We start from the raw sequence: 27,048 nt of genomic DNA on the forward strand, positions 1-27,048 counted from the left end.
GAGATTTGGGCTGGGAGAGATAAACTAAGTGGCTTTACTGAAAGCCAGCATTAGTGAAACTAAGCATAGGCTGCTTGGAGAAGCAGGGTCTCTGGGTGTCTTCAGTGCTGATGGCCTTCATGACAGCAGTGGATATAAGGAGAGATCACATGCATGACTTACCAGTTACAAGGCTGATTAAAAAAAGAGGAGGATCTTGTCGGACAAATAACTGCTTTAAGTACTTGAGTTTAAGCTTCCAAGCATCGTCAGGGAGGAGGACATACTCCAAAGGCATCTGAGCGTATACAGAGGAGCTCTGCACCTACCATCATTCTAGTCTATCAGCTAAAGGTGCTTGTCCAGCTGTTACAGGTCCAAATAGGCCTGAATGGTCTTTATAATAGCTCAGTTTAATATCTTTCCTCAGCACTAGCAATAGGGAGCTATCAGCTTTTATGGCTTGAATAGTGATGAGATGAATATTGTGACCCTTGGTCCTTCTATTTTGTCTGTCCTATGAAGAGATTGATGTCCATCTTAAAGAAATTTCAGGCAGGAGGTCTGGATTCCATATTTCTTATCTCCCATTAACAAAACTTTAGGCATTTCCAGTACAGTGACAAACTTTTGTGCCATTGCTTGTTACACATTTCATCTACTGCTTAGTGTAGTTTCAGATGTCCTCTTTTAACTTTGTTTTAAAGTGTGTCTGTGTGTGCACCTGCCTCTTTTTCGATAGAGAATGAGAGTGTGTCTTCCATTTCCTTGTTTTGCATCACAGTCCTCCTGAGGTGAAATGGGAGCATCTTTTGGGAAACGTGGCAATGTTTCTGTTTTAATGGTGGTTACAGTAATAGTTTCCTCTTGTTTTCCCCTCAGGAACAGAACTAACCTTTAATTATAATCTTGATTGTCTGGGCAATGAAAAAACAGTGTGTAAATGTGGTGCTCCAAACTGTAGTGGCTTTCTTGGAGACAGACCAAAGGTATGTATGAGTACGTAAAGAGTCAAACATATTGCTTTAATCTCTGCTGCCCCAAATTATACCACAGGGATGGCCCGTGACTTCAGTATAAACTTCAGTATAAACAACTAACAGTGGCCAAGAACTCTACATTCTGCACCATAGCCAAAGCATCTCTATCAAGCTGAACTCTCTGTAACCCTGAAATACAGTACACCTTGAGAATGCTCGTATGCATGTCTTCTCTAAGTTCTCTTGATGTCACACCTCCTTAGATACATCCTGTAATTTTTTAAGACAACCTGACCAAGTATCTTCCTTAGAGTCAGCCTCTTAGTTTGTTGAACACTGGTGAGGAACTTCAAGTGTTTGAGAGATGTTTGGGGTTATCCTCTTGGCAGTGTTTGCTTGATAGCTTGGAAAGTGGAGAACTGTCTCAAGAATAAAGGTACATCAAGGCAGAGCCTAACTAGTACTTAGCGGGGTGTCCAAGATCACTAATGTGCCCCCAGATCATTCCCTTGATACCTTAAGTTCCTTTCTCCACTTCAATTTTTACATTATCTATCTATCTATCTATCTATCTATCTATCTATCTATCTATCTATCTATCTATCTATTTAATTTGTATCCCCGTCCATCTCCCCCAATGGGGGACTCATTTAAAAGAACATTAATTACAACATGGAAAACTGACATTTGTAAAGCTAGCTTCCAGCCTCATAATGATTTCTAAGAATGCCTCTGGGCCCGAAATGGGACTTAGTCACTTTTCCTTAGAAAATCATCAAGGATTGTGGTTAGTGGAGGAGTCTGCCCCATTGCTCAGAAAAGTGACAAAGTTGAGTAATCTTAGAGTATCTCCTGCAGGAAGATAAGAGTGGATGGTGGGCAGCATTCTGGTAAACCGATGCTTTGCCATTGGTTCTATCTTCCATGGCAGCCATTTGCAGTGGTCAGCCACAGCCCCAGAACCATTTTGCAAGAGTGCCCTCAACAGGTTTTTATAATTCTAAATGTACTTGCTGGCTAAAAAAGGTGCGGGACTCCTCTTAAGGACTGCACTAATCTGGAAAACGGATTCATTATTTGTTTTTAGAATTCATCCTCTAATGCCTCAGAGGAGAAAGGAAAGAAGACCAAAAGAAGGGCAAGAAGACGTAAAACGAAGAATGAAGCAAGGAAAAAAACAGAAGATTACTGTTTCCGCTGCGGTGATGGAGGCCAGCTTGTCCTGTGTGACAGGAAATCTTGCACCAAGGCTTATCATCTCTCTTGCCTTAATTTGGTAAAACGTCCTTTTGGTGAGTAAAAAGGAAGCATTAAAATAAGTACCAAGGTTTGTAACAATGATTTGGGGCCCCAGAGGATCTTATCAAAAATTCCAAGCTTAGCAGCAGTTTGTTTTCCTCCATTCCCCCTTCAGGTTGTTAGGTTAAGAACTGAAGCTGGTGCTTGAGATATTTCTAACAATCTCCAGCTGAATTGGTCCAAGGTGAAACAGTGAGAAGGGGAAGGTAGATGTTGTGGTGTTGAATGATTTGATTAGGGAGTAGTTGTTTAACCTGTTCTGGGTGTGTATTCCTGCATGCCAGCCACTCCAGAGGTGGTGCTGGGCACAGGGAAGGATGCTGGCTATCATCCAGACAGGGCAGACATCAACCATGAGCAGTAGGCACAAGGGAGCCATGCTTATGTATCTTAGTTCCCTTCTGCATTGGGGACAAATATGCTATTTTCAGGAGAAATATGCTATTTTCCTATATTCTTTGAAATGACAAGCAGTAGATTAGTAGAGAGGAAACCTGACTCCAAAGGTAAACCATACATTGCTAAGCTAATCATAATTTATTCAGCAGGAAGAAAAGGTCATGAAAGAGGTGCTCCCCTTGTGTGTTTTTGTGTGTGTTTAAATGCTTTTGGTTGTTTGCTTAGTGAAATGCTTATTTTGTATTTTAGGTTGTTTTTAATCTGTTCTCGTACAGTACTTTGATATAGTCTTAGGGAGATAAAGAATGTGCAAATAGTTTAAATAATAATAAATTGGCTGCCTTTTCCCAGTTCATTAAGGTTGGAGGGAAGTATTTTAGCTGATGTGCGGACATTGAACCAAGATGACTACGAATATTTCTGAGCTGACATTTTGTTCTTTTCTCATGGCAGGAAAATGGGAATGTCCTTGGCATCACTGTGATGTCTGTGGTAAACCCTCTGTTTCCTTCTGCCATTTCTGTCCCAATTCTTTTTGCAAGGATCATCAGGATGAGGCGGTGCTTGAATGTAACTTCAACGGACAGTTGTTTTGCTCCGACCACGCTGGGGAGAACTTCACTGAGAAGAAAGTGAAGAGGCCTCCTAGGAATCTGATTTCCGTGAAATGTAAAAGACAAAGGAACAAATGGAAGAGGACATAATATTAAGAGGAACAAACTTCCAGTCCCACTGCCAAGGTTGTCTTGTAAATAAGTTGTGAATAGGGTCAGGGAAGGACACCCCTTTTACACGTCTTGTGCAAGAACTGGGTTTGGGGGCAAATGATTTTTAATCCACTGAGCCAACCCGCGGCAGGGTCTTCTGCTGCTTCTGCACTGATCATGAACTGTGGCATGCCAAGTTCAGACATTTCAGGACAAACCAGGTTTTCTCTCCAGAAATAATGAAAATACTTGAACTGTTAGGAGTGAAACAGTTCTTCCCGGGTACTTCCTAATCGGAGGTGTGTTGATTTTCAACTGATTACGGTGTATATATACACTCATAGCTTTTGAAATTGTAGTCACCATTCCACAAATGTTTAAATAGAGGGTAAGAGAGACCATGATTAGCTTTTGAAGCCAAATGTTGTGAGAAGATCCGCTTGACATGATCGCATTAAATAAGGGGGGATGTCGTACCATTGCCTGTTTTGCTTTTGACTTTGTTTTTTTATTGTAATAACATTCTATCAAGTAAGACACTGAAGAAAAGGAAGCTGCCCACCTCTCAAATCCGTGGCAAGCTTTGGAAGAAGAACCCAGTCAACTGTGCCACTGTTTAGTTTCAAATAAGCGAAATAATACATTACCAGTGTCCACATTTAAATGGATATGCCCAATTTTTAGATCGTATTTGCATAATAAAAGTATTTCAAAATCAAACTAAGTTATTTGAGACTTCTTTAAAAAGCAAACAGAAATAAGTGTTGATGATGAATAAATAAAATGTCAGAAACAAAATTAGCTACAAGGTGGCCTTCTTGAGCAGTCTTCTGTGTCTTGTTTTTTCTTCATGTCCTAGCTAGAGATGGGCTTCGAAGCGCAACACAAAGAGACTTTTTTTAAAACATACATTTCTTCATAAATGATTTCCAATAGAAAAACCAGGAACAGAGGCAGAGCAAGGCTATCCTGCCCAGCCCCTCACCCAGCAATGACCAGGGATTTGTGAGTGTGGAGTGGGCTGCATGCGCTCTCCTCAGGCTCATGGGTCCAGGAAGTGGTGTTAGATAGAGCAGGCACTACCATCCAAGCTGCTACCAGTTGCCTCTCCCATAGGAGCACGTGGTGGGGATTTTTTGTACGTCTTTTTCTCCACAGCCCCATGCTGGATCCAGGACATTTTTTAACTTGATTTTTCAGCTTTTCCCCACACACCAAAGTTAGTCCCATTCTGTTTTTAGAGAGTTACTGTGCTGGTGGGCAGGATGAGTGAGTCTCAGCTTCCTTTATGTAATTTTTTCTCAACTCTGCTGGAAAGAATTTTAAAAGGGGAGGGGGTCTTTCTTTAGGAGTGTCACAAAGATGTGAATAGAAGTAATGCATTATACATTTTTTACTTGTAATGTGGGGTGGACTTTGATAACATCTTTTAGAAAAGTTTCCTGATGGAAATTGTAGGTGGAGAGCCATGTTAAGTCTATGGTAGCCATTCAGATTGCCTTTTCAGATTACAAATTTTGTTAAAAAGCATGAGCTTTCATGAACTGTATCTCACTTCCTCAGATGTCTGGTGTGGTTAAATAGATGTAAGATTTAAATAGGATTGGGGGACAGAAAAGTCTACCTCAACACTATATAAATCTTAACACCCATTGAATTACTACGTGCGTTTGATGGTGTTAGACACTCCATGACACTTGATGAGGTGAGCTCTTCCATAAAATGTCAGTCTGAAAAGGTGCTACGAAACTGAACACTGTCTCCTGAGTTTAGTTAGCATCAAAGGTAAGTAGAAAGATCCACTTAAGAATCTGTTACTCTTCTCAAAAAGTAAGAATACACAGTTTTCATAATGAAGAGCTATAAACTAGATACGGTGTTCTTTTTTACTTGAGGGGTTACAACTAGGAGTGAGCTGTAAGATGGGCAGGTTTTTTAATCATATTGAGTGATATTCATGCTAAAAGGATGTAAACGACATTTGGTCTATCATGGCAGATGAGAAGATCAAATATAGTCATAGTTCGGGCTAATGCTCTACATAACTTTATACTAAAGCTAGGATATAGTAATTAAATAGTAAAGATGCTGAAAAATGCAATTTTCAAGGTCTAGAGCAACTGAAGAATGCTAACAATGCGGGGCTTGTAACTCGGGGACAGTAAGAGGTGAATAACATTAGGTTTGAGGAAGAGAAGTTGTTAGGGCTTCCATAAAAGCTGTAAACCCAAGGCATTTGGCTGGTCGCTAAACAATGCTGGACTGAAATGGACCTTTGGTTGGAAGATGGTTCTCCCTCTCCTCTGAATGTTTGTCTACACATTTTGGTAGGATTTCAAGGAAGCCCAAGCTCTGCAGAGGGGCATCAGTCCAAAACTCAGGTTCCTCTCTTTGAAGTGAATGGGGAAGCTGCACCTAGTGAATGTCTACCTTAATGCTGCCCCCTTCATCCCAATGCCAAGCCGAAACACCAACACAAACTGGGTGCTAATTTATACATGCATTATGATTTACACCATCTAAGTCAAAGGTCTTCAGCCAAGATACCTCATCAGAAATGTTGGATCAATTTGGGGCTAGAAATCTGCTGTTTGTACACAGGTTCCATAGGCAAGACCTCTCTGTTCTTTTTCATTAATGCAGCAGTTGCATGTTTTTATCTGTTAAGAATGTTGCTTTTTTTTAATTACTGGCATTCTGTATATCTCATTTATAAAAGAATTGGAGAGGACTAGAAGATAGAGGCTCCAGCTTTCTGTCTGTCATGTTCACTGTTTCAATGTGCACTGTACATCATAATGTTTCATGTGCCATGGTGCTGACGCGTGTTTCTGTTTGGGAGGTTGCTGCTGTGAAACCTTGTACCAAGCTCTGTATCTATGTTCATTTCAATGGAATGTGTTTGGGTTATGTGCTCTGTTCAAGGACTTTTCCTGCAGACCATCAGAAGCCGTTAGGAGCACCTGGGATTGTGAACTTGAGAAGATTCTATGGGGGGAGGGATCTCATTTGCACTGAGGGTTTTTAGTTTGCATTTGGCGCGGTTTTATCATTCTCAGCTTTCTTTGTGATCCTGCATACTAGTCTTTAATAAATCAGATATCTTTGAATTCCTGCTCATGAGTCTGAGAGTGTTTTAGAATAGGCATTCATTACATAAAGCTGAGAATCACTTAAAACCCTGCGCTTATCTGTCCAGAAAATTTTCTGAAAACGAACGCCGGTGGCATGTTTGGGAAAAGGAGGCTTTTGCTGTAAAAGCCGCTTTGGAAGCCTGGCATCACCTCCTGGAAGGTGCTAAATGCCCTTTCGAGGTTTGAACTGATCACAGGAATTTGGAAGCCCTCCTCACACACACACACACACACACACACCCCGGTGTCTCAGTCCTAAACAAATTCGCTGGGCTCAATTTTTCAGTCGCTTTAACTTCCAGTTAAAATTTATTCCGGGAAAGAAAAACTTTCCGGCCGATGCTTTGTCACGTTTACCCCAGGACCTTGACCATGTGGCAGATGTGGTTGGGACTGTTCTCCATGCCCAAGGCCTCTAGACTGCTACTTTGTAAGTGCAGCATCCAACTCCTTCCTCATCCAGAAGAGGATTTATCTTCAGAAAGGGGTGTCTGCAAGGTGTGTTCAAAAACGTCAACGTGGTGGCTGCAGTGGTGCAATCAAAGCTCCACCTGTTTAAGTGCAACACATTTTAAAAACAGGCAGAGCTCTGGGCATCTACCTTATTCAGGTATGTTTGCTGCTCTGTTACTGCGATGCATAGAGACCACAGTGAAAAATAATTTGCTAACTCCCACCCCAAGCTTTTGCACTAGCTCAGCCTTGGAAACTAAGGAAAGGAGGGCTCTTCTCCACAGCCTCACAAGAGGGGCAGATTTCCTGCTCCAAATGAGCTCAGATAAAGAAGGTTCACAAGAGAGATGTGCCAAGAGAGTGTTGACTCAAAAGCCACACTGGCATGATCGCAGAAAATTATGCCTCTTGAGTTAAGGAGGCAGCAACAGCATACCATGCTCAGTCTGAGGCGCTGTTGGTCCTCCTCAACAAAATTGTGTATCTATCACGTGAGCCCAGGAAGAGTGGCTGTCTTGCGTCAACCAGTGCAGAATGTACACCCTATGTACTCTGAAGCAGCTCTTAGGCTTCCAATCCAAGGCAAAGTGTGTTGCTAGTTCACAAAGGGGCAGCAGCCACATCTGCAAACACACGTGACTGCTGAAAGAACCAATTTTGAGAAGTGATTGCTTCCTGTTCAGATCAGCTGCTGTTAAGCAGCAGAAGAAACAAGATGCTTTTTCTGCAGTCTGTTGGCCTGGTTGTCACAAGGTACCACTTGAAGGAGGGCTGAAGGAAAAACATCTTCCATTTTCTCCATGCTTCATGCTGCTGCCTGAACTATTTTCTGCACATTTTTCTTGCCATTCTGTAACTGAGTGAGCTAAATTCCTTATCAGAATGAGACTACTGTACAGATTTTAATTTAACTTACATTTAATTCATTAAATGTATATGGCTGCCCGGCTCTTAGGAGATACATGGTGTTTGTGGTGTAGATTAAGAGCTAATTTATAACTGAAGGCACTGGAAGAAAGGAAAAAGGAACTCTTGTGGATCCTGCAGGCTTAATTCACAGTTATCTTCCAGGCTCAAAAATCACAGACATACCGAATGTAGGTACAGAAGAACAAAGTAGAACTGAGAATATGAACAAACTAACAAAGCTATGTATTTTTAAAGTAATAATTTGCATCTAGCTCCACGTTTTCCTCAACAGCTATTTCCTGCTGATTCTCCAGTCCTCTTTCTGGTTGGAGCATGGTTCTTATCTGATGGGTAAGGATGCTGTCCTCTTGGGATGAAGATAAATGGCAGGTAATCCTCCCGTTTGAAAGGCTCACCTGAGACAGGGAAATCTTCCTGCTCCTCCTCGGTTACTCAGAGTTTGAGTTTCCAGGCCTTGGGCAGCTACCCCCATCTAGAGTAGCAGTTTAGTTCTGATTGATTAGATCTTCTGTAACTAGGAGTGTTTTCTCCTTCTTCACCATGGATGGCATTGATTGCAAAACAGACACTTTATCTGTAAAAGAAGGCTACTAAGATCTAAGATCAGCTACACCCAAAATAATTTTAAAAAGAAGTAAGAAAAGAATATGTTCACTACAGAATTTATCTCTACTGTACCTGTTGTTTCCTCATTTTCACATTCACAAAATATCTGGCTACAGTATTGGTGATGATATGGTTGGAATATGAAAGAGGATGGCCCAACATTCTTCTACCCTTCCTGGCAGAAACTGCAGAGCTGCAAAACCACTATTGCAGACACGTACCCAGTGCCAGAAGGAATTGGTACTTTTGAATGTTGCCTAACTTCCAGAATTGGCTGGACGAGGGAGAACAAGCTGAAATTTGATCCAGACAAGATGAAGTGTTATTGGTAGATAGAAACCAGGTGTGGGAAGTGAAGTTCTCTCTGCTTTGGATGGCATCACCTTCCCCACCAAAGAGCAGCTGCGTAGTTCAAGGGTGCTCCTTGATCCTCAGCTGCCCCGACTATTATCCCCAGCTTAGATTTATCCTGTTGCAATTTGACTATTGCATTTCACATGGGGCTACCACTGAAAAGCCCGGAAAGTACAGTTGGTGGAAAATGTGGCCGGCTGCTACATGATGCAAAGAATTAAATGACTCTGTTGAGAGAGCTGTGCTGGTTGCCAATTGCTTATTAGGCATAATTTAAAGGTATTGGTACAGTAAGATCTCCATTTAATAGTCTGAGGGCAAAGGGTGTCCTCTAAACCCAAACTCCTGTTCCACCTAAATGTCATTATGTAATGGAATAATTACATAATTGACCTTTGCATCCATTTACACAAATGACACAAATTACAGGTCAGTTTTGGAAACAGCTGATTTTGTCCAGTTTGGAAGTGAAGTCTTCTGCACCCAAAGTCCACTGAATAGAGATCTGAAGAATCAAGATTTGACCTGATTAGCTAAGGGCTCAGCTATTCCTGTATGAATCTGCTGCATTGTTAAGATTGGCAAGAGAAGAAGCCATCTTCAAGGTGCCCCACGGTCAGAGGCCCCTTTTTTTTTGGCAGACCGGAAGGAGATGGTCTCCCTTGTCCCAGTCTATGAAATGTACTGTTTAAAAAAATTAACCAATTTTAGTATTTATAATTATTTTAAATCTGTGTTTCCAAGATTTTATAACTTTTGTTCCATATTTTATTAGCCAACTTGAATACTTTTCAGGCAGGTGGGCTTTAAATGAAATAATTTATTGGGAAATACTATAATGGGCAGTCTGCAGATGAGCATGCTGGCTGGTATTCTCCCACCCATGGTCCTGGCCAAGTAGAATTGAGCATCCCAATGTTCCCAAGAGCAATGGCCCCCGTTTTCCCAACTTCTCAGAGATCCTAGAGAAAGAAACTACAAACCACCATCTTTATGGAAGCACTGGTGGTTTCAGCTAGATGTCCACAGAGCCAGGAAAGGGAAATTCTTTTTTCAGTTTTCTCAGTAGATCACAACTTCTTTTTGCTTCATTGAGCCTCTCAGCCGAGGAGGAAGCAGGCTGCTCATCTGCTCGTTGACTGGAGGTGCTCCTTCTTTTGGAAATAATTGGATCCCCAAGTTGGAGCCTCTCAACATTTTCTCCCCACTCCCTTATAGGAGAACCGGCTGGGGTGCGTCTTTACACCAGAAAGTACCGGATCCCACAAGTAAGGCTCCAACTCAGCCCCTATTTTGAAAATATTTCCGCTTCTTTTGCTCTGACCAATTCCCGTGAGATACAAATGGTGAAACTCAAACCCAGAAGCAGGCTCAGAAACTGCAAGACTTCTAGGAAATCCGCCAGGGCCTTTGCAATAGCGAGGTTTCTACGCCCAAGGCAGGTGGGCTCCACTTGTATTTTTGTCTACTTCCGTTTCTGTTGCTATGGCTTGGTTGTTTTCCCTACCAAATGCTGCCTAGGTTTGTACTTGCATTTCATTCTTTCTATTTTTGAACTGGACTCATGGTGTCTCCAAGTAGAATTGATAACAAATGTGACAGGACACAGCCAAGTATCGTGTGTCCCTTTAAAGAGAGGCCCTCAGAAAGGTAATTTTTAAAAAACAAATTCCCATCGTATCTGTGAGGGCTTCTACTTGTCTGATTATATTTTTAGGTGTTATTCTTAGTTTATGTAAGTGCTGAAACTGAAAGCCAGTTTCATGAAATGTAAACTGCAGCAGCTTGAACCCAACTGCAACCACTGTAACCTTTGTAAACATTTTTAACCGCCTGATTCAAAAGCTGAGGGAGATGGTCATTGCCTGCTGCAGAACTTACACTACCACAGTATTCCTCTGGAGCAACTTCTCACTCTGTAGGCCCCACTGACCGTATGACATTTTTGGCTTCTGGTCTGGTCTGGTGTGGCTGGAAGTGAATCTAAATCCACAAGCGCCAGCCGTGTTTTGGTAGTAAATTCTGCTTATTTGGTGGAAGAGGGCCTAAAAATAACTACCATTTAGTGAGCATTTCATCAGGGCTTGGGAGCCATATCAAGGGTGACTGAATGCCAACAACAACACTGTGGGTGCAAGAAGAAAAATGTACTTAGAAAAATCTGAACTTTATTACAGATATTATGCCGAAAATACATACTCAAGGACATGAGGTTTTGCATTTACATCTGTACAAAAACGAAATAGATAGAAAACATATGGCCGGCTCTACTATGTATGCAACATTTCACAAAACAACATTGCTTGTTAAAAGGGTGCCAAACTCCCTCTGGGTTCAGTTACTAGCTCTGCCTTATTCTCCGGTGCCAGCGGTGGCCGGGGGCACTGCAACATGATTCGCAAGGGAAGACCCAAGGCGCCAAAGAACCTCTGGGCCACCACTCCCCCCTGCCACTAACCAGCAGGCCAAGAGGAAGGCTGTGTGTTTTTCTACAAGTAACTCTTTTGCTCTTTTGGTGCTTGGGACTGCTGGATATTTCACATAACTAGAATCAGACTTTGAAACATTTTTTTCCTGGGGGGAAAAAAATTAGAATGGTGGATAGCACTTGTCGTCTGTCTTCTTCTGTCAGAATCAGAACAGTTCCTTTTAAGCAGAGCATGACGACACAGAGAGCCCTGTTGCTTTGAGTAATTATGCTGCTTGTTCAGAGAGACCCGGGTGGCTGCCGGACTGTCTGTGTTTTCTCAATCCCACCCCATGTCCCTTTCCATCCTGCCTTTGCAGGACTTAATTCTAGCCCTCTCCAGGGAGCCTTACCCTAACCTGAAAATACAAGGTGCAGGAACAGTGATCCAAGAAAGAACATATTCTTAAGGTTCACCCTGGGCAGATGCATCCCTTAATTTCAATATACAGTGTCAGCACTTGCCAGCCCAAATCGAATTTTTAAAAATTGGATTGAGATTTCCCGAGAGCCTAGCAAAGATGGGGATCTAACAGGAATCTCTTTGAAGAGCAGGATGTCCACATTATTATTTCTGGGTTGCACCATCAGGAGTTTCATTGCTATCTGACGCTAAAGGAACTTCTAACTCAAGTAACAGTTGCTGGCTATGCACGGCTGACATTCTGCCGTGGTGAGGCAAAAACGTTCTTTGTTGTCGGATATGCCAAGTCCATACAATAAATCTTACTGTCTGTGTCATTTAAATTCATCTGAGCGAATTCCTTCACAGATGATAGCATGGAAGCTACTGCTTTTCCAACAGGGGTGCCTGCAGGGGTGGTGAGAAAGTCAAGATGGTGGCCACAACTGTGTAATCAAAGACCTGGCCCTTTCTTACATGCTCTGATCACACAGCTGTGGCCGTCCTGATTTTTTTGACACCCACCCCATCCCCCTGGCAAAATATTAATGGAAGTATTCTAGAATGAGATGATGACACTTCCCTTATTTAAGAGAACCATGAACACTTTTGTTAGTTTGTATTGCTGTAAGTCTTCACAACTATTCTACAGAAAACTATCATTTTTAACTTTAAACCAAGTTGCTGGCTAAAAGATATATGAAATGTAATGTACTTCAGGACAGAGATGGCCATGATGTTCAAACAAATGGTTAATGTCTTAGCACTTGATCATGCTAGAACATGTGACACTACACGCCAGCAAATGAGGGGGCAGAGGCCTCCAATGTTAAAAGAACATAGCCAGGTTGCCTCTTAAAATAACCTGAACAAGCCAGGTTGATATTTCATAAAATTTACTACTTTGGTAAAACTAGACCTACAGTTTAAAACCCTGCTTCTAGGTTCAGGTCTGGCTGAAATGCCCAATAAAATGCAGCTGCACAAGGAACTTCTTCTGAAATTACCCCTTTGTGATGCTTTCCTGATTCTGGTTTGCTCACTGGGTATAATTTAGACACAAATGTTACAGTCAAGGAATGGGAAGGCAGGTAACACTCTTGTCTCAAGCAATCAAATTTGGGACAAGAAATATCAAGCCAAACATACTATTCCAGAAGAGTTCTGATATTCTCTAACAGCAACAACAGCAACAAAAAACATAATTCAGGTATGTTAAAATAAAACATAAAAGGCAGCCGATATTCCCTCTTTCTAGCTTAAGATTCTCCAGAGGGTGTTCATATCAGGAGCTAAGAACCAAAATAACTTTGCTAATATTTTATTTCCATCTGTAGCTTGGGCAAGCACAATTCTTTTTCTTTCTCACCTATCCCAAACAGCTTCCCTTGACCTTCAGTTTAATTTAAAGAAAAAAACCCCTACCATCTCAACAATTTCACTGAACAGAAAAAAATGAAATTCTTTAGCTCTTTCTCTGTATAAATGATTAAACTATTGAGCTGTCAATTCTTAAACTTCAAAGGCTTACAAGTGAAGTTCCCCAGGAGCTTAGAAACTAGAAAACTGTCCTAAAAGGCCCTCAGCTTTTGTCAGGAAGAAGAGATACATTTGCAATAATGATAGGTTGGAGTGCCTGCAAGGAACATCACTCCTGATGATACCCTGCAGCCCTAAGATGACCAACTAAATCCCCAGAAAACGTTTGGCAGAAAATGAGCCACGTGCGATAAACCATCTCAGATCCATCCGTCAGCAATGGTGTTACAAAGTAAGGAAGGGGTGCCAAATTATTGTTTTGACTTGCTTAAAAAGGAATGACGTTCCCCAAAAGCTTCACCACATTATGACATCCACCAATATTCAACAAACTGAAAAGGTACCAGTTCAGTTCAGTTCCATCAGGCAAGAGAATCCTTTAAGTTCTTGGAATTAGTTAGATTAGCCTGAAGCATCAGATTTCAAATGCTTGGAATTTACCCATTTCAAGAGTATACAGCAGCAGAGCAAATGTTGCTCATTCAACTTCAACACTATGGAAGTTAACTAACATTAGCACCACTGAGACTGTAACCTTTGAGTTTATATTTTTTTATGTATACATGTTAAAAGGTAGCCTATTTATATGACAAATCCATGTACAGACACTTGGGCAGTGGATGTTACCAAGGCAACTCAGATCCGCTATTGTGCAATCATGAGAAGCAGAAGAAAGAGGGACTACCCTGCAGGCTTTCACAGTACCTCAGGAAATCACCCCAATGAGGGCCACCCAAAATGACAAACGCTACTTGCAGTCAGCTACAAATGGGGAAAAAGAAATGGCACTGAGGTCCCTGCTGTGAAATCTGCCTCATTAGAAGATCCTTCTTTACTATTCTTTCTCAAGGCATGGAAATATAACCTCTTTTCTGTCCAGCTGCTGAAGACTATGAATCACTGCATCCTTCCCCAATCCTACAATAAAATACATGCGCTGCCATTTTGTCTTGTCCTGCTACTTCAGCCAACCATAGCTATGACACTGGCTGGTTACAAGTCATATACAGGAACGTTGTTCTGTTTAGTTGACACATAATGTACAAGCTGGCTTATTCTACGATCTATTTGGTCTACATCTTCCTGTTACTGAATTATTTAAGAAACATTTGTAATTGGCTTGTATTTCGTTAGCCTGCTCCACTCGCCAGTTGCATAGTTCATTTCAAAGATGGTGTCCACCAGCATGGTGGTGCTTCCGGTTCCATCGGTGTTGGGCAAGACTTCTGTGTGCTCGCTGAGTTTGATCTGGATCACATCGCCCTGCTCTTGGCATGGGTTTTCTGTGGAGGAAAAAGCATGTATTTCAAAAGCAGATGCATTCAAGCAAAACCAGAGATACCATTTAGGACAGAAGGTATGAAGGAAACAACATCACCATTCTTCAACATTTTATCTTCCTTCCTACAAGAAGCTGTGTTCAAGAATGGGCCTTGAAAAAGATCTCTACTCAATGAAGGCAATCCAACATTCTTAACTGATGGGTGCCCAATCTTTGCCTGAAAATTTCTAATAACTAAAGGTATCTAACCAGGTCCATAAAAGCTTTTGTCTTCTCAGTGATATTTCTTTAGTAAAAATCACAGAGGTTGACAGTTTGCGCTCCAATAGATGAGGGCCCTGTCTTAAAAGAGATCAAGATGCTCTATAATAAATGTGATTTATAAAACAACAATATACATTTTCCTATCTAGGTCTACAACTAAATGTTATACAAAAAGACCACTAAGTATTATTTTAGATAACGTTATAGCTTATATTACCTTTATGCCAATTGATCAAATCACTTAGCAACTGGGCAGTGTTGGGCTTAGGGTTTAGTGACTGTGTTCTAGACAACAGATTTCCTGACACTTTGCCAGCAACTGTGGCTGGCATCTTCAGAGGCAAGGTGGTCTCCTGCATGCACCACAGGCAACTGAGCAGGGACTGACGGGGCTCCTGCCTTTATAGCCAGGTGACCTGACTTCTGACTGGTCTTTAGCTAAGGTAGTTTCTGATTGGTGCAGGCTGGTCTCTGATTGGTCATTTTTGGGGTCCTGATTCCTGATTGGTTCTTTGTCTGTGCTGGGTTCTGGTTGGTTAGTCTGAGCAGCTGAGTCCCGGCTGGGTTCTTGTCCAGGCAAGTTTCTGATTTGCCCATTTTGGAGGGTTGATTCCTGGTTAGTCCTGCTTTTGGGCAGGATCTCGGTGTGGTGCAGGACAGGCAGCCAGGCTTTGTTAACTTTCTTCTTTCTTGCTGAAGCTGTTAGGATGTTTGTGGATCTCAACAGCCTCTCTGTGCAGGCAGACTTACTGGTTTGATGTTGTTGACACCACTTGTGTGTCCTAGAATTGAATTTCATGTTCATGATGGCCCAGCACATGTGCTGCTCCTGATGATTTTCGGGCTCTCCTAGTCAGCAGTTCCTCTCATGTTCCTACAGTTGGGTGCAGAAGTTGTGTTTTGTGGTGCCAATGTATTTCTGTCCACAGCTACAGGGGAGGCGATAGACCCCCTGATGCTGTGAGTGGGTCTCTGCTGTCCTTGGCTGATTGGATGATTTCCTGGATTTTCTTAGTCTGCCTGTAAATGGCTTTAAGGTTGTGGTTTCCCAATAATTCTATTTGGTCAGTGACCTTCTCTGTGTTGGCGAGAAATACCTTTCCTGTTGGGGTGGTTTGCCAATGGATAGATCTGCTTTGTTATTACAGGCAGTCCTCACTCAACGACACTAACTGGGACCAGAATTTCCATTGCCAAGCATTCCGCTGCCCCTGCAGCTCCCAGCTGACCTTCGCCGTCTTCTTCCTCCCACTGCTGACAAGGAGTGCCCGGCCTGGCCCTTCATGAGGCAGCTGCTGGCCGTGCCAAGCCTTCTTCCTGAAGGGGCCATGGAGGGCAGGGCGGTGGGGGCGTAGGGTGGAAAGCAAGGTGGCAGGGGCAGGAGGGGTGATGGAGCAGCCAAAAGGGCAGAGATGGGAGGGAAATGGGTGTGGATGTGGGGAGTTGAAGCGCACTCTGTGGTTGTAAATGCAGTTGGGCTGCCAAGCACCCAAATTTTGATCACATGACCATGGGGGCACACACACTGCAATGGCCAGAACTTCGAAGACCGGGCATAAGTGCCATTCATTCAGTGCCATCATAACTTCAAACAGTCGCTGAACAAATGGTCATTTCGTGAGGACTTCCTGTATTCTCCTACTTTGGTTGTAATGCTCATCTGATCTCACTGGTGGAGTATCCATTGGCTTGTAGAGGCTAATTAAGGTGTCTTAACTCCTCAAGTAGTTTCTCAGGCTTGCAGATGTGTCTTGATGCAGTCACCTAGCATTTTGATCATGCTTCTCTGGCTCCAGATCACAAAGGTCATCTACGTACCGGAAACATGATTATGGCTTTAGGGGTGCCATGCCCAGTGCCTATTGTTTAAATTTTTCCATGAAGAAGTTGACAATGACTGGACTCAGGGGGCATCCCATAGTGACTCTCTCAATTTGTTCATAGAATTCATTATTCCATTGGAAGTAGTGAGTAGTGAGACAGTGGTGAAACAGGTTGGTGATGTTCTCAAGGGAGATTTATTTGCTACGTGGTAATAGCTCCTTGATCAGCACATCAGTAATCCATAGTAAAGAACAACTTGGGAAAGTCCTAGAACACCTGGATGGCATCCACCCAAAGATTCAATTCACTGTGGAAAAAGGATGCAAAACTCCCATTTTTGGATGTCCTAATCATTGAAACCAAGAACCTACAGCTAAGTCACACGGTATTCCGGAAACCCATCCATATGGATCGCTACCTACACAAAGATTCCAGCCAGAAGAGAAGCATAATCAAAATGCTAAGTGACCATGCCAGATTCATCTGCAAGCCCGAGAAACTATTTGAAGAGTTAAGACACCTTAATCAGGCTCAACAAGTCATTTTTAAGAAAATCCAGGAAATCATCCAATCAGCTAAGGACAGTAGAGACCCGCTCATGGCACCAGGGGTCTACCACATCCCCTGTATCTGTGGACAGAAATATATTGGCACCACAAAAGGCAGTTTCCGCACCTGACTGTGGGAATGTGAGAGGCACTGCAGACTAGCAGAGCCCAAAAATCAGGCTACCTGTCCTGAACCACACCGAGATCCTGCCCAAAAGCAGGACTAACCAGGAATCGGCCCCCCAAAATGGGCAAATCAGAAACTTGCCTGGACAAGAACCCAACTGGGACTCAGCTGCTCAGACTAACCAACCAGAACCCAGAACAAACAAAGAACCAATCAGGAATCAGGACCCCAAAAATGACCAACACTGCCCAAGAGACACCAGCCGTGAAAGTCTGCACCAGTATTCACTCAGCAATCCTTTGGAGAGGAATATAATGAATACACACCTCTGGATCCCGCCATAAATCCAAGTATCAGAGCCTTCTCTGGCCTTGTAACTTTGTTTGCTGTCTGGAATATTTCGTGTGCTGCAAACAATTGCTCCTTCTGCAAGTGAGTTTCAAGAATATATTCCATTGAAAACAACAGCAGAAAAATAATTTCCGCATTACTGAAATTCTCACTTGCCTAAATAGATAAGTGCTGCCATCTTGACCTTGTTTTACCCCACCCCCAGCCCTGGCATTGCCTATTTTCCTGTAAACTGGAACATCTTAGTAATTTTCATCTAATGGAAAGTAATGTGGCAGTACCTGCTTTTTCTCAATAAATCCATCAACTGAAAGGGATGGTGGTGATTTACAATAATTATCTTCCATGACAGAGATACACTCCATCCATTAGATCTTTGTAGGGGTAATTTTAAGGAACAGAACAAAGCCTATGAACAGGCCTATAATACATCAAATAATAATGCTGTCATACATGAAAAAACAGGAATTATTAAGCCCTGCTGGGTCACAAATTCTGCCAGTCTGGCTAAATTAAATAAATAAATTATCAGTATTTGTATTAGCATCAGAGCCAAATCATGGGGGGGAAACCCTCAATAGCTGCCAAGTAATATGCATTTGCCTTGCGACATTAGCAGCCTCATTTAGTACTGACTGATTTGTCCTATGGAAAAAATGGCTACCCAAGCCTTCTCGTTCCTTACGAAATAATACCCCAATCAAATGTCAACTAACCCCCAACTACGACCCGAGGATGCCCACGGCTTACTGTTAGACGGAGGCCCTTCTTGGTGGGGGCCTCCTGGGGAGTGGCTGGTGGTCCCTGCGTGGCCGGAGAGGTGACCGGAGGAGTTACCGGAGACTCTGTTGGCGCTGCTGCGGCAACAGTTATGTTCGACTGACTATGATACATGGGCGTCCTTTGCTTAAACGGAGTCAGGACAGCAGCTGTGGCAGCTGAAGCAGCTTCCTCTTTAACCTCTTTAACTTGCAAGGGTTCCCGAATGGATCCAGCTGTTTGAAACAGAAGGATGTCAGGACAAACAGGCTGTGAGAGTAGAAGGGGCAGACCTTTCCTCCATTATGCTCCTGACTTCCTCCTCCTCCTCCTGAAGGAGCAACATTATATTTGCTTCTTATTCAGCACAAAACTGCCACCACAACCCCTTAAAAAGCCTCACATATTGGTTGTTTTCCTTACATTTGGATTCTTGTAGCAACCCCAGGCCAGGACTTGTTTTACGCAGAATTCTAAGCTGCAAATAGCTGCACAGAACTAAGGAAAGCACCAAATCTACAGAAAATCACTGACACATGTTCAGCATTTACTAAGAGTGCAAGAAAGAATCTACTGGCAAACACCAACAGACGCAGGAGGACTGTGGCAGGAGTTATGTCGAGGAATACACGATCATTTCAAAACCATGATATACTCCCAGAGAAATAAGGGAATATTCCCATGCTATTGTTGAACCGAGAAAAAGTGAAATGGTACAACTGCCCATTTCCTATAGATACTTCTTTCATGTCTTTTTTTTTTTTAAGGGAGCTAGGTAGAATTACTGACCCAGCTTGTAACTCAGAGGTTGGCTCTTTTACAATCTCCAAGTTCTGCTTCTTCCTCTAATTTTATTTTGATTGCTTCAGAACTTTTTGCTTTTGGACAGAATGTTGTTCAACAACAGCGACCTTCAAATGTTCACAAAGCCAAACTCTGCAATCACTTCATATATATTTACCTCACCATTCTAAAATGTGCTCTTAAATCGTCTACTAACAGTCCAGTCCCAGACACTGAAGGTGTGGAATCAACACAGGACTCAAGGCAAAAGTAATCAAGGCTGACTGCAGTGTTTATTGATACAGTGCGCACTGGAGGGGTCCTCACCAAAATGGTGGGTGCCTCCCCTGCAGACAAAAGGAATGCACTGATAACTTTTTAAAAAAATCCTTTCAATCATGTCCAGTTCTTGGAGACTGCCTGGACTAGTCCCTGCAGTTTTCTTGGAAGGTTTTTCAGAAGTGGTTTACTACTGCCTTCTTCCTAGGACTGAAAGAAAGTGACTGGCTCGGGGTCACCCAGTTGGGCTTGTGCCTGAGGCGGGACTAGAACTCAGGGTCTCCCAGTTTCTAGCCTGATGCCTTAACCACTGCACCAAACTGGCTCTCATTACAGAAAAGAAAATGATGTAAGCACACATATTCCTATGATGATGCAGGCATACATACATATTCATAAGCCACAGCTCTCAAGTTACTTTCCGCCCTACTTATCTACTCTGAAGAAAGCCACTGTCTTGGTGGGAAGAAGGGAGTGATCAAATGTCCCGAATACAGAGATTCGTGGGCTGCTATGGGAATCCACTGATAAAAGTTAGAAGAAGCTGCAGAAGTGGGTGAGAGATAGCTTCCAAGGTTGTTGCCCCATTCCTTTACGTTTCAATTTGGTTTAAACGGGGCCATTCATCTGAACACTTATTTTTCTCACAGTTCTCCCCCCTTTTGCCCTCAGAAGGGCAAACTCTGACAGAAAAATAGTAGTTAGCCTTACACACTTCTGAAAACAATTGCTGAAAAGACTTAACACACTTTGCCCAGTGCAGAGTAACACTATACATACGGCCAGAAGAGCTAGGCATCATAAAGCCAAGTTTTGTAACCACCCTGTGCCAGGCAACCAAGAGCTAACCCATAAATTACTGGGGGCTTGTTCTGTAACTCACTTTGCCAAGTCCTTTAAATCTTGCACAGTGGCTTTTAGCTATAAGGAATTGTCAGTCAAGGTACAACAACACATCCCTGGAAATTCTTCTGTCTGTTTCTACACACTCACCTGGATTTGTGACGAGGGTAATTTTGGACAACTGGTACTGCGTGAAAGGAACTTCCAAACACTCGCACACAGTTGCACCCTGGCAAATTACCCTGGTTGGTCCACTGGTATTTGGTGGCCACGACTGAACCTACAGAAGGAATTGTCCTAGGTATTTAAGGCTGGGTGAAGCATGTATTGGGGGTGGGCTAGAAATGGTACGGAGCACCTCTGAAAACTGCTCTGGTACTCCTACAAAGCTGTAGAATCTTAGTTTGTCCCCTCAGTGGCACAGAAAGGTTCCCCAGGCAGATTATGGAATGGACTATGGTTAAGTAAGAGTTACTTGTGGGCAGCCAGTTCAGTGACAGCGGCATCCTACACCTTGGCAACTGCAAATAAGCCACACTGATCAACATAAACACAGTTAAGTAGCAGAGCGATTGCTTTTCCGTGAGGCAGGCAGGCAGGCAAGAAACGAACAATAAAGCAAGCTAAATATGATAGCTGCAGTAGCCTAAATGTCAAAATTAAACTATTACTATTCCCTCTAAGTCCATTAGAATTTATCTTCAGAGCTCTTCAGGGTTTCATGGTCAAAACTTCGCCTTTCTTCCGCCTTCTGCTCACTTCCTGAGAGCCTAGAATGTCTTTGGTAATGCTTGCTTCTGCGGCTTGTGGCCTTAAGACCACAAAGATTTTAAAAAGTTCACCAAACAAGTGGCAAGGGTCCGACAATCTCAGCCTGTGAGGAATCCAGAAACTCTTCCCTTCCCTAAGGACAGTGGCTCTGGGTGGTCAGCAAAATCAGGGGCAGATCTCCCAGGTTGGACGGAGAGTCTTGCAGTGGAACTTTTAAGCAGCACACCTGCTCCCGGCGGGAATGGACCTGGCTCTGGCCACTCAGAGAACGGCAGCCCCCGCTGCCTTCCAGAGCTCTCTGTGCTGCTTCTGCGAGGATAGAAACTGTGGGGCAGTTAGTTCTCCCCACAACCATGGGTGGCAGGGAAGCCCCCCTTTAGGAGTCCTTGGCCTAGCAGCAGCTCGAGAAGTTTCCACATAGGCTCCAAGAGCAAGCCAGTCTACAGTAGCTTGGGTACCACAATGTCCTTTCAGATGTAGTTGGTGAGCCAGAAGATGAGGAAAAGCACGTGGGGCAATAGGTCGCCCTTTAGGAACCATCCGGGAGGAACCATTCCATGAAGCACCACAGAGATGTCTGCCCTTTTTTTTTTTTTTTAAAGCAGCCCCTGTTAAATGGATTCTGTCAGCCACAAAGGAAGACCACCTGAAGAGAGTTCAAAGCCAGGATTCTGTAGGGGCATATTTGCAAAATCTGAGCAAGGTTTCTCTACCAGGTTAATGGTCTGCAAACAGTCATGTTGGTAACTTCCATCATCTGTAGCCTCAGGAAGCAGAGTTACAGGATTCAAAGTTGTACGCTGCTTCAAAGTCACACCTGGAGCAGCTAGAAGCTCTGCTTTATAAGCAGCTAAACGCTGATGTGTGAAGGCTGGAGTTCAGCAACCTCAAGAGGAACAAAAAACAGTTCATGGAAAACCCGTAACCAAGGCTTTGATAATTGAACAGGAAGGACAGTAGCAGCCAAAGCTCTCAGCATCCGATGGCATCACAAGCAACATGGTCCAGCTGTACAGAACAGTGGGCTACAGGCCCCTCTTTAGCAGTCAAAATCACAAAAAAGTTCAGTCAGCTTGCCAAATGCTGGTATCCAAGGCTTACAGAAACTGAGAGGTCCAAGTAAGGCTCTCACCTGGCGCTTGGTAGAAGGCAGAGGCAACTGAAGAGGAACGTCCACTCTGGCAGAGAACGGTGGTCTTGTGCCTGGGTTTATAATGTAGTCCAGGTAAGCGACTTTAGGCAAACAAAACTGTAGCTTGGCTGGTGGAGCTTTGTGACCCCATTCTGCAAAATGTAACACCAATAGAGGACCAACCCCAGAGGGATTCACAAGCGTCTGTAATCAGCTGTCCCCAGGTGCACAGCCAATAAAGCAGCATGGCATCAAGCACTCTTGTGCAATGTGGCACAACGATCTGTAAGGAGTTCATTTTTCAGCTTGTGTGAAAAGAAAAAGTGCTGGAGTAGCCTGTGCCCTCACCTTCACCGGCTGTTGGGTTGGCTGCCAAAAGGAGTCTGAGTCTTTCCTGGGCAGCCTCAGATAACGACTCGGGCAATCAGTCCAAACTGTGGAACGCGATGGGTGGACATGAGGTGTGGGGTGGTGGATACCCTGCAAAAGAGTCTCTTTTTATTCAGGTAGCAACTCTTGTTGTGCTGGAAAAGGTTAAAACTCAGACAAGTAACAGTCTCTTGAAATCCCAACAGTGAAAACAATGCACTCTGTACACCCTCAGGAGCTGTTAACATGTGACAATAAATCTTGAATCACTATTCCTTTTGAGCCCTCAAGCCCGCGGCTAATGCATTTGCAAACAGAGTAAGGCTACATTTGTCAGGATTCTCCCATTCAACAGTCAAAATCTCCTGGCTTGTAGGAGAAGGAAAACGAAACAAATCAAACAAAAATGCAAAAGGAAACTGTCAGGTTGGAATCTTTGTAAGGTATTCTAATCCAAAGGTTCCACCCTGCCATGAATTGCTGTTGCTACGGAGGAAAGGAGGGGGTGGTGCTGAATGGCATTCCTGTACCAGCCGGTGAGAGAGATGGGGATGAGGGGAACTGTCAAGGTCAGGCTCCTGTACCCTCTGGAGAGGGCAGAACAGAAGCATGCAGGGGGGGCAATCAGGGGGATTGTTACAGAAAGCTGCTGCTGGTGTGCTGTGGGTGGGGAGGAGCCTTAAGCTGCTGAACTGCGCGCCAAAAGTTAATCATGACTTCGCTTTGGAACTGGATGCTGATTCTCACTGAATAAACTTAATTCATATCCTGCATGGCTTGTATTTAGGGGAATTCAGAACTGGGTTCATCACAGAAACAGTCTCTGAATCAAAGGGGTGTAAGTTAGCGGAGCAGGAGGTGGAGGGGAAATAGTCACAGTCACCTCATTAACGGCTCTTAAAGTGGTATTCTCCTAGCAGCCCCTATTCTTAAAATCTTAATTAATGGCTGCAAGCCTCTTTGTGCTGCTAGCGGGAGAGGGCATTGCTTCTCCCCCTTTTCCCAGGGTGGGGTGATTCACTTTTTTTGTTAATTCAACCTTACTTTCCCCCCCTCCTCTTTTCTCTCTCTCTTTCCCTCAAACCTTACTGCTTCCCACTCTCCTCCTTGCTGCTCGGGACATCTCTCTTCGCCCCAATTGGCGTCTCCCTTTTGGTTTCATCCCACCAGCACTGCCACTTGCCTGGTCCCCCTTGACTGCTACCACAGGCAAAAAGCCTGCAAAGTCTTCACCTTCTCCTTTTTCCACTTCACATGCAATTTCCACCGGTTCTGAAATAGTCCAGTTCAGGGGTGTGCAGTCCTATAGGCAATGTAATCACATTTTAGTTTTAAATGTGGCCTGCAAAGAACTATAGCCAACAGGAGACAAAGTCATAATTCATCAGGAATCAATTTGGACTCCGCACATGTAGAGGCACTCAATGAAAGCTTAGTGCAAACGCAAAAGATTGAAGTTTATGGGTATGAATATTCCCCTCTGTCCTCCTCTGCCTGTTGACCTCCAAGCAATTGTAACAAGCAAGTGAGAGGCAGGCATGTGGAGGGCAAATCCCATGTAAAGTCTGGAGGGGAGGCAAATAGGAAGGAAAGAGAGGATAGAAAGAAAAAAAATTCACACACACTTTAACAGCGAAAAACAAACGGCAGGGAACCAACAGAAACCTTTTAACTTTCTTCTAATATACACTCAATTTACACAATACACAAAATATACACAAGACTCAAAATGAATGGTGGATGTATACGTGGTCAGGGCCTGCATTCACCACAGAGAGAAATTCAGCTTTTAGAGAGACAGAAATGATTCTAAAACTTCCTCTTTGCAACTCAAAACAGTTTCTCAACCTTGCATGCCCACACAAATCCACACAAATTGGTGCCTTAACATTGACAAGATAACAACAACAACACACCTCCCTGCTTGTTCTTGCATGCAGTCTATCACAGCCCTGTAGAGACACAGGAATCCTTCCTCCCACTTCTCAGCTGAGAGGAAGAAGTGCCTTGTCCTGGTGTACAGGTGGGAAGGTATATGGAGACAGGTGAACAAAAACAAATATATTGTTCTATTACTAACATATTTGTGAATCAAACAAAGGCTGATTATTCTGACTGTAATGGCACGGTACTAAATCGTTCTGTATACCAAATCTTCTATTAGCTTTGATGGTTTCAAGCTAGAGCCTTGCAAGGTTTGCCCGAATTGCAAAAGTCAGTGGCAAACTAATTCACAAAAAGAAAACTGCTATAGCTTTAAGATCTTTTTCTGAGCATGCTTCAAAGTTCTTCCGGTGGTTGATTATAAAATGTAGCGTGAGTTTCATCAGAGCTCCGAACAATAGTATTTCTTCAAGTACTCTTAATAGGATTAATTTTGCTTCTTGGTCGAATTACAAGATCTTGAGACAGCGTTACAATTGGCCGCTGAACTGCAGGGACAAAATTCACCCCAAAGTTGTACCCGACAGTATCAATAGCCCAGTTTTATTTTATTTGCTTCTTTTTCCAAAAAGTTTAAAAGTTTCAGTTGACAATAGTTAAAGGTTCTCTATTCTTGTCAATTTTGTTTACCAGTTTTCCAAAAACCTCTGCCAGTTTTGCTTAAAAAATAGCTTGATTCTTACCCATTCCAAGTTGAAGGGAGAGCTATCTGGCATCCCAAGCCTGCAGGAATTTTCTTTAAACCAGCTTGTTGGTGGTGTTGGCCATTTTCAGCTTTGCTCGCTTTTCATGTTGGTTTTTTGTGATTCCGTCTAGTTGATTTTCTCGCAAAGCAGGAAGCTCTGAGGCTTCTCCTCCATGCCCATGCACTCCGCTCTCAAATACCTGATCAGCTCCATCAAAGCCGATTGCAGCTCCTTCTCCAGCGGGCGGAGGCCTTACAGGTGGAAGTGCCCACACGATTGTGGGTCCCACACTCCCACTCTGCTTTCCCACAGCTCCTCCCCGGAGGACACAAGACAGCAGTCAGGGAATCCTCGTCTCTTTGGAGCTGGCAGATCAAGGGAAGGGGTGGAGGGCAGAGTCTTTGAGCGATCATCTCAATTTGCACTCAGACTGCCTCCAGCAGTCTTGAGTCAAAGAGCCCCACTGAGACCACCTCTCCTTCCATGGAAGGTGTCCGGTGTATTTTTCCAAGCCCTGTGCAAAGTATGACCACCGAGTTCCACGTATTTAACCACTTCTGGTCCAAACCGGTGCTTCTCCTGGGGACACTAATTCCCATTCAGATTTTTGTTTACTTATCTGATTTTCCAATCCCTGCCTGTGTCCAGGTTCAGAGTTTCTTCCCCTTTGCTGGCTTTTCCTTTTCCTGCATTGATTATTTTGGTCCTTTAGATCCACTTAATGAGCTGTTTCTCTCGACTGGGGAGGATCAGATTTTTATGATCCCTTACACATTCATTCACTTTCTTGCACAGCCCGTAAAGGGGAAACACACAGACACCATTCACAGTCTGCCTGAGCACCGTCGGTACTTTCCCTAGACACAGACTGTTGCCTTACACACATTCCTAATGGTGCCTTTATGTGGCAGCGGGAAAGGGACATGGGATCAAGCACACACCAACACTCACCCTGAAAGGGTGCCCTGCTGTCGTCTCCAGTCGCAGTTCGAACTTGTGGATCTCACTTCTGACACCAGTTTCTGTGGAATCAACACAGGACTCGAAGCAGAAATAATCAAGGCTGACTGCAGTGTTTATTGATACAGTGCGCACTGGAGGGGTCCTCACCAAAATGGTGGGTGCCTCCCCTGCAGACAAAAGGAATGCACTGATATTTATACGTTACAGAAAGGGAAATGATGTAAGCATACATATTCCTATGACGATGCAGGCATACATACATATTCATAAGCCACAGCTCTCAAGTTACTTTCCGCCCTACTTATCTACTCTGAAGAAAGCCACTGTCTTGGTGGGAAGAAGGGAGTGATCAAACGTCCCGAATACAGAGATTCGTGGGTTGCTATGGGAATCCACTGATAAAAGTTAGAAGAAGCTGCAGAAGCGGGTGTGAGATAGCTTCCAAGGTTGTTGCCCCATTCCTTTACGTTTCAATTTGGTTTAAACGGGGCCATTCATCTGAACACTTATTTTTCTCACAAAGGCATAGGTGGTCACTGACCTGGCTGGGGGTCAGGACTCGGGACATAAGAGGAGGGCGGCACAGCACTGGGCGCCGCAGGCAGGTAACTCGTAGAAGCAAGCGCAGGATCATTGTTCAGGGAAGCAAGTTTCTGCAAAAGGAACACACAAAACACTATTTGGTGCTATTTAAGAGTGGGAAAGTAGCAGTTTTGCTGCATCCATCCATCCATCCATTCAAATTACTAAACTAATACAAAAAGTAATGATGATGATACAAGTCATTATCAAACTATTAAATTTAAATGTCATTTAAACCTATAGAAAGAAAAACCCCATCCAGCAAAAACTCATTAGAAACCGTGAAAACCT

The 27,048-nt window shown here is 43.4% G+C and overlaps 2 protein-coding genes across 2 annotated transcripts in view; one reads left to right on the forward strand and one right to left on the reverse strand.

The window, feature by feature from the left end:
* NSD2 (nuclear receptor binding SET domain protein 2) overlaps positions 1 to 4,084 on the forward strand; it is an 89,353-nt gene extending 85,269 nt beyond the window's left edge. The window contains exons 21-23 of the mRNA XM_063304606.1: positions 862 to 968; positions 2,047 to 2,251; positions 3,111 to 4,084. Of these exons, the coding sequence (XP_063160676.1) occupies positions 862 to 968; positions 2,047 to 2,251; positions 3,111 to 3,361 (563 nt within the window). The 3' untranslated portion in view covers positions 3,362 to 4,084. The remainder of the gene's footprint in view (positions 1 to 861; positions 969 to 2,046; positions 2,252 to 3,110) is intronic.
* A 6,905-nt stretch (positions 4,085 to 10,989) lies between these two features.
* Positions 10,990 to 27,048, reverse strand: part of NELFA (negative elongation factor complex member A) — a 41,298-nt gene continuing 25,239 nt past the window's right edge. The window contains exons 8-11 of the mRNA XM_063304608.1: positions 26,717 to 26,828; positions 18,397 to 18,641; positions 17,622 to 17,721; positions 10,990 to 14,533 (exon numbers count right to left, since the gene is read on the reverse strand). Coding sequence (XP_063160678.1) covers positions 14,349 to 14,533; positions 17,622 to 17,721; positions 18,397 to 18,641; positions 26,717 to 26,828 — 642 coding nt within the window. The 3' untranslated portion in view covers positions 10,990 to 14,348. The remainder of the gene's footprint in view (positions 14,534 to 17,621; positions 17,722 to 18,396; positions 18,642 to 26,716; positions 26,829 to 27,048) is intronic.

The sequence above is a fragment of the Candoia aspera genome, chromosome 5 (genome assembly GCF_035149785.1).
Source record: "Candoia aspera isolate rCanAsp1 chromosome 5, rCanAsp1.hap2, whole genome shotgun sequence".
Classification (NCBI taxonomy): domain Eukaryota; kingdom Metazoa; phylum Chordata; class Lepidosauria; order Squamata; family Boidae; genus Candoia; species Candoia aspera.